This window comes from Phasianus colchicus, chromosome 3, assembly GCF_987193195.1.
Source record: "Phasianus colchicus chromosome 3, bPhaCol1.hap1.1, whole genome shotgun sequence".
In the NCBI taxonomy this organism is placed as follows: Eukaryota; Metazoa; Chordata; class Aves; order Galliformes; family Phasianidae; genus Phasianus; species Phasianus colchicus.
In genome coordinates, this window is record NC_143438.1 from 93,378,609 (window position 1) to 93,391,720 (window position 13,112).

At 41.6% G+C, this 13,112-nt stretch overlaps 1 protein-coding gene across 1 annotated transcript; it reads left to right on the forward strand.

Annotated features, from left to right (window-relative positions):
* Positions 1–1,290: 1,290 nt before the first annotated feature.
* On the forward strand, positions 1,291–4,848 carry PSCA (prostate stem cell antigen). Its single transcript, XM_031590892.2, has 3 exons — positions 1,291–1,607; positions 3,499–3,603; positions 4,408–4,848. The coding sequence occupies exons 1-3, from the start codon at positions 1,556–1,558 to the stop codon at positions 4,617–4,619; spliced, it is 369 nt and encodes a 122-aa protein (XP_031446752.2). The 5' UTR covers positions 1,291–1,555; the 3' UTR covers positions 4,620–4,848.
* The last annotated feature ends 8,264 nt before the right edge of the window (positions 4,849–13,112 follow it).

Here is a 13,112-nt window from a genome sequence, read left to right on the forward strand (position 1 = left end):
AAAGCATATTACTCATTTGTTATCAAGTCATTCCATAGAAGTGTATGTATAAATAAATAAAAATACAATGAAACAAAAGGCAATAGGCACAAAAAGAATGTTAAGGGATCTTTTAAATGTTTGGTTGGTTGGTTGGTTGATGTTTGTTTGGTTGGCTTGTTTGGTATATTTGTTCATTTGTTTGCTTTCGAGTTCACGGAGGAGCACTCAAGATCTGCAAAATCATCCCCTGCATTGAATTCAAAACTGGTGTAACTCAGAGTGGTGCCACTAACATTAGTAGAGTTATGTTGGTTGATCTGATCTTCCATTGCAGCCTTTGATGGAGATCACATATTCACCAACACAAAAACACACCTTCTTTTCTCTTTGAAGAAGTGTCTTGTGTGCATAAGAGCTGCATTGTGTGCAATAAAGACAGGTTGGATGGGGCTTTGAGCAACTTGATCTGATTTAGAGGTTGGCAACCATGCCAGCAGCAGGGACTGGAACTAGATGATATTAGAGGTACCTTCCAACCCAAGCCACTCTATGTTTCTAAGAAGTCTCTGAAAGCTGTTGCTACAAAACCTATGCTACTGAGATTTAAAAAGTAAAGCAAGAAATGACAGAATACTGAGCTAAACAGAAGGGATTTTTTTTCTTTTATGCTCTTCTACACTGAGCAGTGGACAAAGAATATGACGGATGGAAGAGAACTCTCATCAACTCACCAAAGAAAACAGTCATGTTTCAGGTTGGAATGTGGCTGAACTCACCTTGCTCTGTGGTGGGAAATGCCATTTCTATAACAAGCCAGGATTATTTACAGTACACTTGGGTCAGCTGTACCCAACCACTACTTGACAAAGGCATGCCATAGTGCTTATGATGTCAAGATAAGTATGATACTAGAGAAAGTTATCAGAAGGTCTCTTTGATTTCAGAACACATTTGAAAAAATGAATTGGGCATTGTTCTCTTACTAGATCATAAACTGTGCACCCGAATAAATTTATGTGAGCACGCAGTTATGTGGAAGAGGCTTATGTGTTGTGATTTACCCAAATACCTTGCTACCACATGCCGATGGTGTCACATAGAGACACTAATACAAATAAATAGCTGGAGGTGTTTATTAAAAAAAACGACAATTTGTGCTTGGTTTGAACACAATGGCTCCACTCAGGGTAGTAATGGGGGTGGAGAGCCCTGTTCACAGGGCGTAACCACAGCCTTGTTCACCCCTGGGAGATGCATAAGGCCAGTCTTGTTCTAAAGAATTTGAGGGTTTTTTCCGCTCATGAACATTTTATCCAAGGGTGGGAGGGAAGGAAAGTGCATAGTAGTGGAGCGGAGCTGTTTGTTGGTAGCTAGGAAGGTTACAGTCAGATAGGAGAGGCACCTAAAGCAAATATCACCACCACAACCCAACCCCTCCCCTGGGTCCAACATATGACCTTGCTCAGGTGCCTTCACATGGTAATCTGGGCATGCACAATTGCTGCCTCCCACAGCATATAAAGTGCCCCACGAGGAAACGACTCGTATTCAGCACAAGGGAGGCAATCCCAAAATGAAGATTTTCTTCGTCCTCCTGCTGGCAGCTGTCCTGTGTACTGACCCAGGTAAGATAGATCTCTATCATCTCCAGCAGATCATCAACTGGAAGAAAAGACGTGTTATGGGTTTTGATAGTGAGGAGGAAAATACTGGTCCAGTTGTCATAAGATGTTTGCTTTTCGATGGGGTGTCTCATGTGTTGCAGGGGAAAATACAGTTCCTCCCTGGTACTGGTGTGATCCTAGTATGGGTAGATCGGCATCTAGGCAAGACACATCTTATAAAATTTGGAGTTTAACTGGAAAAAAAAAAAAAAAACTTTGAATTTAACTGGAATCAAAATTACTAAAGTTAGACCACATTGTTTGATATTGTTGTTTTATTTTGCTTTGCTCTGCTTTTGGGATTCTTCTTCCCATCCTGTTCAAATGGACCACCGCAATATTTCTGCAGTGTTTTTGTTCCCACTTGTTTTCTTACTCATTTTAAAAGTAGCTTCTGATACTACACAGGTTGTAGGTGAGAAAGGAGGAGAGAAAAGAGGAGAAAACCACAGAATGTCATTTTCTAGACTGAATGGGTGGGATATAAGCAGAGCAGATTTGACACTTTTCTGGTCTGACCTGGGAAAATATGTGATTTAAAAACAGCTCTTCCCTATTAGTAGAGAAGAGAAGAAGCAGATTGAACAGAAGCTTGTCTCAAAAAGCAAAGGGTGGTTAAGAAATAGACTGAGTACAGACCCTCTCCTCTGCCACCTTCCATAAAGTTGCTCTGAAACGTGACTTTTTGCTGCATTAACAGATAAATGTGACAGAAAATTGTAGCACTAGAATTAAGCTGGGATTTGACTACTTGCTGAATCAGACATTTGTGTCAGAACAACTTGGACATGAGACCAAGTACAACAAATCTCTTCTTGTTTCAAATCTGTTCTGCTCTGAATAGCACTCATTTCTAATTATGGCTTGTCTGCATCTTAAAAGAATATTTCAGGCATTAGGGTGTTGAAGAAATCATGAAACAAGCCTGGCAGTCAAGGAGTTAAGGTACATATAAACATTCACAGCACACATTTGCAAATCTGCAAAGCTTCAGTTGTGCCTTGGGGCATGGGTGTGTAATAGGAATGGGTAATTGCACCATGCTCTCACTCCTTGGGGGATTACTTTTCATTAGGGCTAGGCATTTGTAAACTGCAATGCTTATTCTGCCTTTGCTTGACCTCTGTCTCCACACATTAGCAATGTTGATTCAGGTCACACAGAGATGGACATGTCCATGAGGGGATGGGAACATGTGGCAATGTGGTTGTGAGATTCTGTTTCCTAAAAGGGATTATTGGATAATAAGTATCATAAATTGATCAAACTGAGCAAAAGAGCTGAAAGAAATCCTTAAAATCCCCTGCTCTGTTCCTTCCTTACCTCCTCTTTCTTTGAGCTTTCTCCATTTGTCCCAATCCTGGACACAATGCCTCACCTAAAGCTTTCGTGTACAACACTCCTGTCTATAGAGGAAGATAAACAACACTGACCAATCCTTCTGGGAACTTCATCCTTCCATCTCTGCTCAAGTTCACAAGGTGGGAGTATCACAATAATCCCATTCCTGAGAGGAACTGTGCTGGGCATCTCAAATGCTGAGGAAGGAATAGTCTCCTTCCCATTGACTGATGACTGAGTCTCCTTCCCACTGACCAACTGCTTTCTTGCACCCTCAGTGCACTACCTACATCTGAAACCACTCCACTATCTACTAGATTTTCCTCTCATCTCAAGCAAGTGTAACATCCTCAAGAAAAAATGTAAAAAATGCTGTTTTCCCAGTAACAGAGGTAGTATCTTCCTTTGAGCATCCACAGAGATGATCCTGTTTCCCAGTGCACGCATTAGATTTGGTTACCTGGAGAGCTTCAAATGGATTTGTGTTATAACCTCTCTTGGTCTTTTGCAGGTTCTTCTTTGCAGTGTTACAGCTGCAAGTCAAAACTCAGCAACAGCAACTGTCAGGAATCAGTGAACTGCAAGGAAAATGAAGTGTGCAAGACAGATGTAATCAGTAAGGCAAAGTGGGGGTCGACAACATGGGGAAGGGATTGTTGACCTGGCATGGTCTCAGTCTCAGGTGTCCATGTCAGCCCCACCAATTCTAGATACATCAGATGGTGAGGGCCAGCAAAGCTCAGCATCCATCCCCAAAAATTATCTGGTGAGAAAGGGGTGATGTAAAGCTTTCATAAAAGTTCTAGTTTAAGTAAAAATGACAGAAAAATAATCTTTGTCCCTTGGTGATAGCTACTGCTGTCATCGATTTTAAGTGCCTTAGTAGTAGTGCTGGCCTATATCCCCTTCCCACTGAAAGAAAAGTGTTATTATGCCTCTGGCTGAAACAAGTTTAGAGACACGATTTATTGGGCATGGTGTTGATGGTATGACAGTTGAACTTGATGATCTTAGTGGTCTTCCAACCTTAATGATTCTATGATCCTAAGTTCAAACCTTCTCCTCTCACTGGCTGTAAGGGTGTGATTCAAAAGGCACATGCTTGTTGTATCTCCTAAATTCCTCAGTGTTTGCCAACAGATCATGTGAAATAATAAGCACTATGTTCAGTGCAGTGCCAGAGTCTGGAAAAAATCTCAAGACAGCAAAACTGCTTTGTTTAGCACATAGCAGAGCAGGGCACTAGCCATTAAGCACATGATATTATGAATAACATATACAAATGTCCCTCTTTATTTTTCTTCCTTAATACCAAGAAGTTTTGCTTACAAGGGAAATCGTTAAGTTTATAGCTTCACAAACCTTGGCTGGGATAATATTTCTTTGAATCCTTGAAGTAATGGTCCTGTCTTCTTTTCAGGGGTCATAGGGTTCTTCAGCATCATCAGCAAGGGCTGTGAGGCATCATGTCAAGAAGACTATCAAGATTTCAAAGTGGGCAATAGGAATGTCTCCTGCTGCACCAGCAACCTCTGCAATGTCAATGCAGCAGGAAGTGTGAGGAGCAGCTATGGAATGGCAACAGGTATAACAGCCAGTGTGCTCTGGACCTTCCTGAACAACAGACTGTGACGAGGAAAGAGAGCTCCTGTGACCACAGAAAGTCTTGAAGCACCCTGTTATGATGGGAATTGTAGCCAGATGCAATTTGGTGTGTTGGGCATACAGCATCTTTGGAGCTGATGGCAGATCTTTGCCTTATGATAGCTTCTTTATTACTGTTATTGTACTGCTGTATTGCTGCTAGATGAGAAAACATGTGTAATGTGCAATCCACCTAAAATAAAATATACTAATTTCTGAATCCAGTGTGACTGCATTGCCTGTATATCATTTACCCACGTATTCCTGCACACAACAGTTGGGTGTGTTGTATATCTGGCGATTGTTCAACCTTGTTAATTGCTATGTAATGATGTATGTTGAGAGATGCCGACAGATTAGGGACATGGTTTAGTGGGCATGGCGAGGGGTTGGCAGTTGGACTAGATGATCTTCTTCTTAATCATTCTATGATTCTATTCTATGATTCCACGCCATTACACATCAGAATAGAGTTGGCAACCATAGCTCCAAATCTTGAGAGGTTCTGATTTACGACAAACTCTGAATGGTATATAACCTTAGAAAACCCACAAAGAACAGATACCTGAAGAGAAACTTGTTTCCAGCCAAGAGATCCCACAATCCTGCACCTTGTTGGTTACCACACAAGACAAAAGCAGTGTTCACCTTCCCTGCTCCATGTGCATATGCTCACTCATACACTTTCCCACAGCTGTAGGATCCTTGGGATGGTGGGTAGGACTGCACAGTCAGGTAACCAGATCATCACAGTGGGCACTAACTGTTGGAGTGAAAAATATGTCCTCAGTGCGTCTGGTCAATCCATGTGTGATCTAAGATTGCCTGCAAATTCTGCAGTTGCCTGCACATCTTCATGATGGCCAAATGTATCATGGTTGGCAGTGGCATCCTCTAAAAGCCTTCATCTCCCAACAAAAAATTCTCAAGCTTTCTTCTCTAAGTTCCACTCTGATCCATTTGAAACGCCAAAGCCTGGCACACAGGTTCTGCCACAAGGTTGAAAAAGTGCTGATTTCAAAGCCTAGCTTTGAAGGATGGGTGGAGAAATAGAACATTAGAGGTTTCCTTTTCCCCTCTAAGCATCTTGATTTTGTAATTCAGCCTAACATTTGGGTCACATAACCAGATGCACCCCTATGTTAGATATGGTTGGTTATAATGAGGAGGATACAAGTGTGGTGAAAATATGAAAATATTGGCCCATCCCTGGAGGTCTTCAAGGCCAGATTGGATGGGGTCCTGGGCAGCCTGGTCTAGTATTAAATGGGGAGGTTGGTGGCCCTGCATGTGGCAGGTGAGTTGGAGATTCACGACCCTTGAGGTCCCTTCCAACCCATTCTGTGGTTCTGTGATTCTGTGATTCTGTAATATGAAGGAAAAGAAGAGCAATGGAGATAAATAAAGGAATGAAGCTGTTTCCTCTTCTCCTGAGATACAGGGGTGCAGAAAATTAGGATAGGAATGGTGTTCCCTGAAAGTTTGTTGAGGCCGTGAGGATATCAACAGAGTCTACTTCCTTTTTTACAAAGGTGATTTTACTTCCTCACAAAAGATTCAACATGCAAGACCCAAATATATAGAAAATCATTTCAAACTCTCTCAGTCAGTGGTAGCAGTAAGGTGTCTGCATGCAAGGCAGGCTGTGCAGTTTTATCTTCACTCATATACAGTTCTAGCCTCTCTCCGTAGTTATGGATTCTAGATTATACAGCTTGCCCTCACCATGTAGTTTATTTTATAAACTCAAGTGTTCCCACCTTGCACTGGGACAACCTCTACATCATTAGGCAAAATTGTCTGCAAGAAACTCTCCAAGCAACATATATGTAGAGAGATCTGAAAAACAAGGTAGAAAGCATAGAATCATAGAATCTTTAGAGTTGGAGGGAACCTTTAAAGGTCATCTAGTCCAACTCCCTTGCAATGAACAAGGACATCTACAGCTAGATCTGGGTGTTCAGAAGCCCACCCTTCCTTACCTTGAATGAATTTTGGAGAATGTAACACATGTGCCTCTTCCCAATATACAACAAAGGAAGACAAGAATTCCTGGAACTGATGTGCAGAGCCACAGAATGAAATAAGAAAGAAACATTAACCTGGTAGAGGTGAGTCATCGGGGGTTGACCAGATCACCTATAGCCTTGGGATAAGGGTCAGCATCAAATTTTGGATGAGGTCAGAGGGATGTCAGAAGATAATGACGCTGTCTGCTGTTGTGAAAGAGAAAAACACATAAATCTTCGGGTTATAAGGTGTTGACAAACTGCTAATTGTAGGAAGCAGGGAAGGGGTTTCCCCAAAATAAACTCTGGAACGAACCATTTTCCCCCTAAGATGCCAGTCTCATTATCAGCAGAGCAAGGATATGGAGCAGGTGCTGTGTCTTGGTTTGGGTTTTTTTTTTGGTATTTTTTTGTCTTTTTCCAAACCTCCAGAGTCTAAGACTGGAAAGCAGGCTTATCCATCTATACAGACCCCAGCCAGACTGCTTTCTGTATGGACAACCAGCTCCATGATCTCTCTAGCCCAGAGGCTCATCTTCATGTAAAAGGATCCTGAACACATTACTGCCTCATGCCCACTTTCTCAAACAGGTAGTCAGAAATGTCTACATCCAAGGACTATTCCCAGGAGTCTGTATGACTATAACAGCAATTTATGAAGACTGGGATTTCAGCTCTATGGAAATGGTCAGAATACGTTAGCCAGAAGATTCTCAAGTGATGTTTGGTGAGCCTCTTGGATCAAATTGCAGTTATTGGAGAAGTCAAAAACTGAATGAATAAAATATTCTCAGGTATTTATTTTCTCTGTGTCAAAATCTATGAGGGAGTGTGGTTTATCTGCGTTATAGCATACTGAGTGGTTTGATTGGACTGGTTGGTTGGACTCGATGACCTTTAAGGGCTTTTCCAACCTGAGTGATTCTATGATCCCACGTAGCACTGATATCTACTTGTGGAGGCACAGGGAAGCTTAGGAGTTTCTTGATGGAGCCAAGAGGGAATTTTCCCCTCTTTTAGTGGTTGAAACCTAATGTCTGTATTTTACAGGCTGAGAGAACTATTCTTCCTCCCAGTTTTCTCTTTGTACATATTCTGGAAAAGAGTACACGATTGACAACTGAGTGATTTTTCTCTCTAGGGATATACCTGGAGTTTTTATATGTTAACACAGAATAACAGAACTATAGAATCATTAAGGTTGGAAAGGACCACCAAGATCATCAAGTCCAATCATCAGCCTATCCCCACCATGCCCACTAAACCACATCACTCACTGTGACACATACTCTTTTCTTGAAAACCACATGGGACAGTGACTCCACCATCTTCCCGGGCAGCCTATTCCAGTGCATTACAGTTCTTTTAGAGACAAATTTTTTCCTAATATCTAATCTAGCATAGGGGTAGGGATTAGGTAGCTTAATGTAAAGAAGGTGCAAATGCGATAGGCTGTGCCTGGGATGGATGCAGTAAACAGAAGGGGAAGCACCTACAGAAATAATGTAGTGTACTGGTAGACTTCCCTGCTGCTTGATACGTCCTGGAACAGCGCTTGCAATAACGCACTTCCTTTTCCATTCAGGTCACCAACAGACAGTCTTAAAAACAACCTGCTAAATTCTGGGAAGGACTAGGAGGTGGCACAGTAAAGTGAAAAAATGACTCACCCACAAGTCAAAAGCTGGGCTGGGTCAAGGGCAGGACCAGGAAGAGGTCTGGTTTTTTAGGTCCCATGAATGCAGGTTGGCAGAAAGGCTAGCCTCCCCTTCTTCCTTGTAAACCCCTAATAAACACAAACAGGACTTGTTCCCTCCTGCAGCCTCTTCCAGCCCTGTGCTTAGTTCATGGCATCTTACAACTCCACAAGTCTTTGGCTGAAGGTCGATTTACACTGAGAAAATGGGTTGAGAGCTGTTTGCTGGATCAAGAATAACATTTACTTGAAAAACAAGGTTATTTTTTATTTGCCCATAAAAGTTGTTTCTTGGCATTGCTGGCTAAGCAGTGCTATCAGTTTTTCTCCTATCTTTTACACACTTACCAAGAGGCCTGAAGCTGACAGTCTCTTTAAGCAACTTAATCTATCATGGATGCAGGAGATTCCTAAACTTCCAGGATCACTTGCTTAAATAACAAGCAGTTGCACAATAAACTGGATTGTTTCTTGTCTCTTAAATATAGGAAATGTCAAGCAAATCTGACCCAGAGTGACTGTTTTGGCATATCTTTTATGGTAGGAAGCATTACAAATGTGCATTTTGAGCAAAATAAAAGTGTTTCTTGGATTATTGCTATGGAGTTGTATTTCTGCTAGCAGTCTTATGTAGTCCTCATTATCTCTGTGGATAGGGATTAGAACATACAGCATTTCCTATGGCCCAGCAGCATTAACACCCAGTGTATGTACCTGATTCTAGAAGTGTCACCAAGGCCCCTTGAATTCAGTCTAATTTACAGCAGCTGCTTAAAAACATGTGATGATATTAAAAAATATCCCTGGTGAAGAGAGCTAGTGTTTAAGGACCAGTAGTTCCTTGCAATGCTCCACATTTCTTTCGTGGCCCAGGGCAAGATACACAGCTTCTCCATACCTCTATCTTCTACAGATGTTATCAGGTCCAATCTATCAAGAAATGCACAGAGAGTGATTTTAATGGGGCCAGAAGAGAGAAGTAAGCTAAAAATAAGCCAGAACAGAGTCAGCTAGCTAACAGAGCCAGAGAACTACCCGCTACCCACCCACCCTGCACAGCCACATTCCTGTTCCCAATTATGCACAAATTGTTGTGCAAGCAAGCTCTTCATGGTTTAAAAAGACTGAGGGAGAGTCTGCAGTTAACCCTGCTCTTGCAGTCATAAAAACAATCAAAAGACCAACCCTTTAATTGCAGAACATCCCTCAAGTAACTGCACCTGTCACTCACCCTGGGCAAGGCTGGCTGGGCAAGGCTGGTGGAGCCACGCTGATGCCATGCCATGCCATCTTGACTCATCCCAAATCCCACCCTGTCACATAACAACTGTGTGGCAGAAAGATCTCTCAGTAGCTCAGTTCTGATCTTACTTTCAGCTCTGCTGATGCCTTTCCAAGTTAAATAACAAAACTCTTTGCAAACTTGCTGCACTCATGCGTCCTCTCAACCCACATCTTCGCTCACTGATATTCACACAACTCCTGTTGCAGCCCTGACTTGCTCTTTATAGAATTTCTCTGATTTGCATCTACAAGCCCATATTATGTAGGCATCACATTACAAAGTTAGCAGTTCATTAAAACACCTCTTGCTATGTGGGAGGTGAGGCACTTGAACAAGTTACCTAGTGCTGTGGTTATTACCCCATCCCTGGAGACTTTCAAGGTGAGGCTGGATAAGGCCCTGGGCAACCTGATCTAGATGTGGTGTCCCTGTTCATTACAGGGGAGTTGGACTAGATGGCCTCAGAGGTCTCTTCCAACTTTAAGGATTCTATTATTTTATGATTCTGTGTAATCCAGTTTGGATGAGAACCTGGGCAACCTGATCTAGTGCTTGATTTAGAGGTTGGCATCCCTGCCCATGGTGTTGAGATGGGAACTAGATGGTCTTCAAGATTCCTTTCATCCTAAGCCATTCTGTGATTCTACGATTCTATGTGCCTGTAACAGATTCTGAATATCCCATCTGTGTTTACCACCCACACTGAAACAGCCTTAGGGGCACACGTTCACCTCTCCCAGTGTTTCTCCATGTGAATCAGAGACACCGTGGCCTGGCTCTCCATACTCAGATTAATTTGAGTGCTTCTTAGAATCAAAGAATCATTAAGATTGGAAAAGACATGCCCACTAAACGACATTACTCAGTGTAACATCCAGTCTTCTCTTGAAAACTTCATGGGACAGTGACTCCACTACTTCCCTTGACAGTCCATTCCAATACATCACCTTCCATACATCTTCTCTACAACAAAGATGACTGGTATGGGTCTGCATCAGGAAGCGAAAATATTTCACTCTGCTTGTTATTTTCATTAGAGATACTATCTGATCTTGAAGAAATTTGTGGAATGAGGGCTTCACCCAGGACAGGCAAGTAAAAGTGAAGTGATGGCCAGGAAGGGGAGTTGTTTTCATCAGGTTTCACTACATGATGAGTTATTTGCATGCAGCCATCCACCTACCTGAGTGACTGTGAAGAATTATATCCATGGTATCACACACACCTTCTGTCAATCCTAGTTGTGTCTTCTGCTCTGGATTTGTACACAGCTGCATCCTTTAAACTCACGTTCTACTGTGTAGTAAGGGGATGTGTTTGTCTGCTTCCACGGACAAATTCATGAAGAAATTGTAAAATATCTGATTGTAATCTGATCCTCTGTTTCTATCGTAAAGATAAAAGCATTCATCCCACTTGAAATACTGATGCTCACAGAGAGACTATCTTTTTTGATACCTATTCAACTACAGTGACTAAAAGCCATGCTGAAGAGAAGCAGCCTTGGCTAAGCTTCAAACACTCCACTGAGATGTGATAATTTGAATATATCTGACCTGTTCCTCTACACATTAAATGAGATTTAAGAGAAAAAAAAAAGTTAGATTAAACGTATTAATTTGACCATTTGAAGTTTAAATTGAACATTTAAAGGAAAACAATTAAGAAAACAACCTTCCCTGCTCTTTCTCTTGCTTGCCACAGAGAAGCAGAGAAGGGAAATCCTTGCCAAGAGTGTAGAGCTTATGTGCAAGCACTGCTTCTGGACCAGCTCCAGTTGCCTGGATGTAAAATGGCAGGGCATTTCACAATTGTTCTCACACCCATGTACTATTAAAGGCAGTTGTTTCCCTGCCCTTAATAATCCTGTGTAATTATTTTTTTTCTTCTTTCCTGTTTTTGCTATCAGGCACTTTTCAAACACCATGACTCTCCACTGTTTCTCCTTAGGAGTCTCCAGGAGGATGAAGAAAGGAAGTCAGCTGCAAGCATGTTCAACTTGAGAGTGCTACACAAGATACTACTCAAATCCGTTCAAGAAGTGCTGACCTAAAGAGCAGATGATAATAACATTGAGACAGAACAATGCTGGCATGAAGAAACACTCAGAAACCAAGAATCAATTATATCAAGGAGCAGTGATACCCTGAATAGAAAATTGTCCCAAATTTCCCATGCTGAAAGTTTCAGAATGACATTTTACTGACTGTGTTAATGCAGAAGACGTTAGTGTTCCAAAGCATGGGGAAGCTCTGTAGGACCAAGGTCAAGAACCCAACAGGAGCCCAAAGTTGCCAACAGAGAAACCTCATTTCTGTCCTTAATATCAGTGAAAATGGGAGTTGTAAGTAGCTCAGCTGAAGAGAAGGGTGAGCATGCGTGGACAAGAGAGATGTAGTTTGTTTTTCTGATTGGCACCACGTACTGTAATTAAAGGCAGCAGAAATGGAGGCATTTTTTTTCTAAATCTAGTTTTCATTTCTTCTCTGTGCTTAGAATTGCCTATGAAGACAGCAAAAATACTTCCTCCTCCTCCTTCCTGTCCAGCTTCACCACAAGCACTGAAATACTGTAATCAAACCAACAGCCTTCCTTCTCTCAAGCTGTACCCTGCTCATACAGCTCCCTCTCATCTCACCCATGTTCCAGTCACAGCAACTGCTTCCATGACCCAGTTTTATACAGATTTGTGTCTCCATTTCCCTTAGTGTCTATGAAAGCTGAGGTCACCATGCAGCCTTTCACAAAGATGAGTTTGTCCTCTGTTCTATCTCAACACCTTTCATAAAAATTTTAAGAATTGGACTGGTTCAAAAGTTCTTGGAGATGTTCAGATGGGCAAAAGGTGTGCTTAAATGTATGCATACTGTGTGCTTGCTGAAGAAATAGACATTAAGAAATTATCAAAAAAAATGTTTCATACACACATATCTGTGTTTACTGGGTGCTGAGATTCAGATCTCCAAAAAATCACGCAGGTTATATGCAGTTGAAGGAAAGAATAGCTACCTAAAGAAATCTTGCCTAGCTACTATGAAAACCTCTGCTGTTTCATTTATGCATAGAACTTAACAGAAAGATATAAAGTCTACATTATGAAAAAACATAAGTTCTTGCAGGGCTTTTATCAGTGATATCCGTGTCTGTAAGAGTCAAGAATTCACTGATGCAGAAGAAATTTAAATGTAAACATTATCAGAGACTCTATAAAAATACCTTTTCACTTTGTTGTGCTTTCTTAACATGGATTGTGAGGTCCAGACAGGGATAAATCAAGTTCAACAAGGAGCCATACAAACCATTAAACTACCAGCTAAGATCTAGATTAACACCTTCTGGAGGTGGGATAAACCCACATACAAGATGGATAAGGGATGAGAAAAGCAAAGTCATAGAACAAACAACTTTCTACTTTTTTAATCTTCAACAATTCCAGGCTCAGGGGTTGCAGCTATGTTTAAAAATTAAACTAGGTCAGGAGACACTTGTGG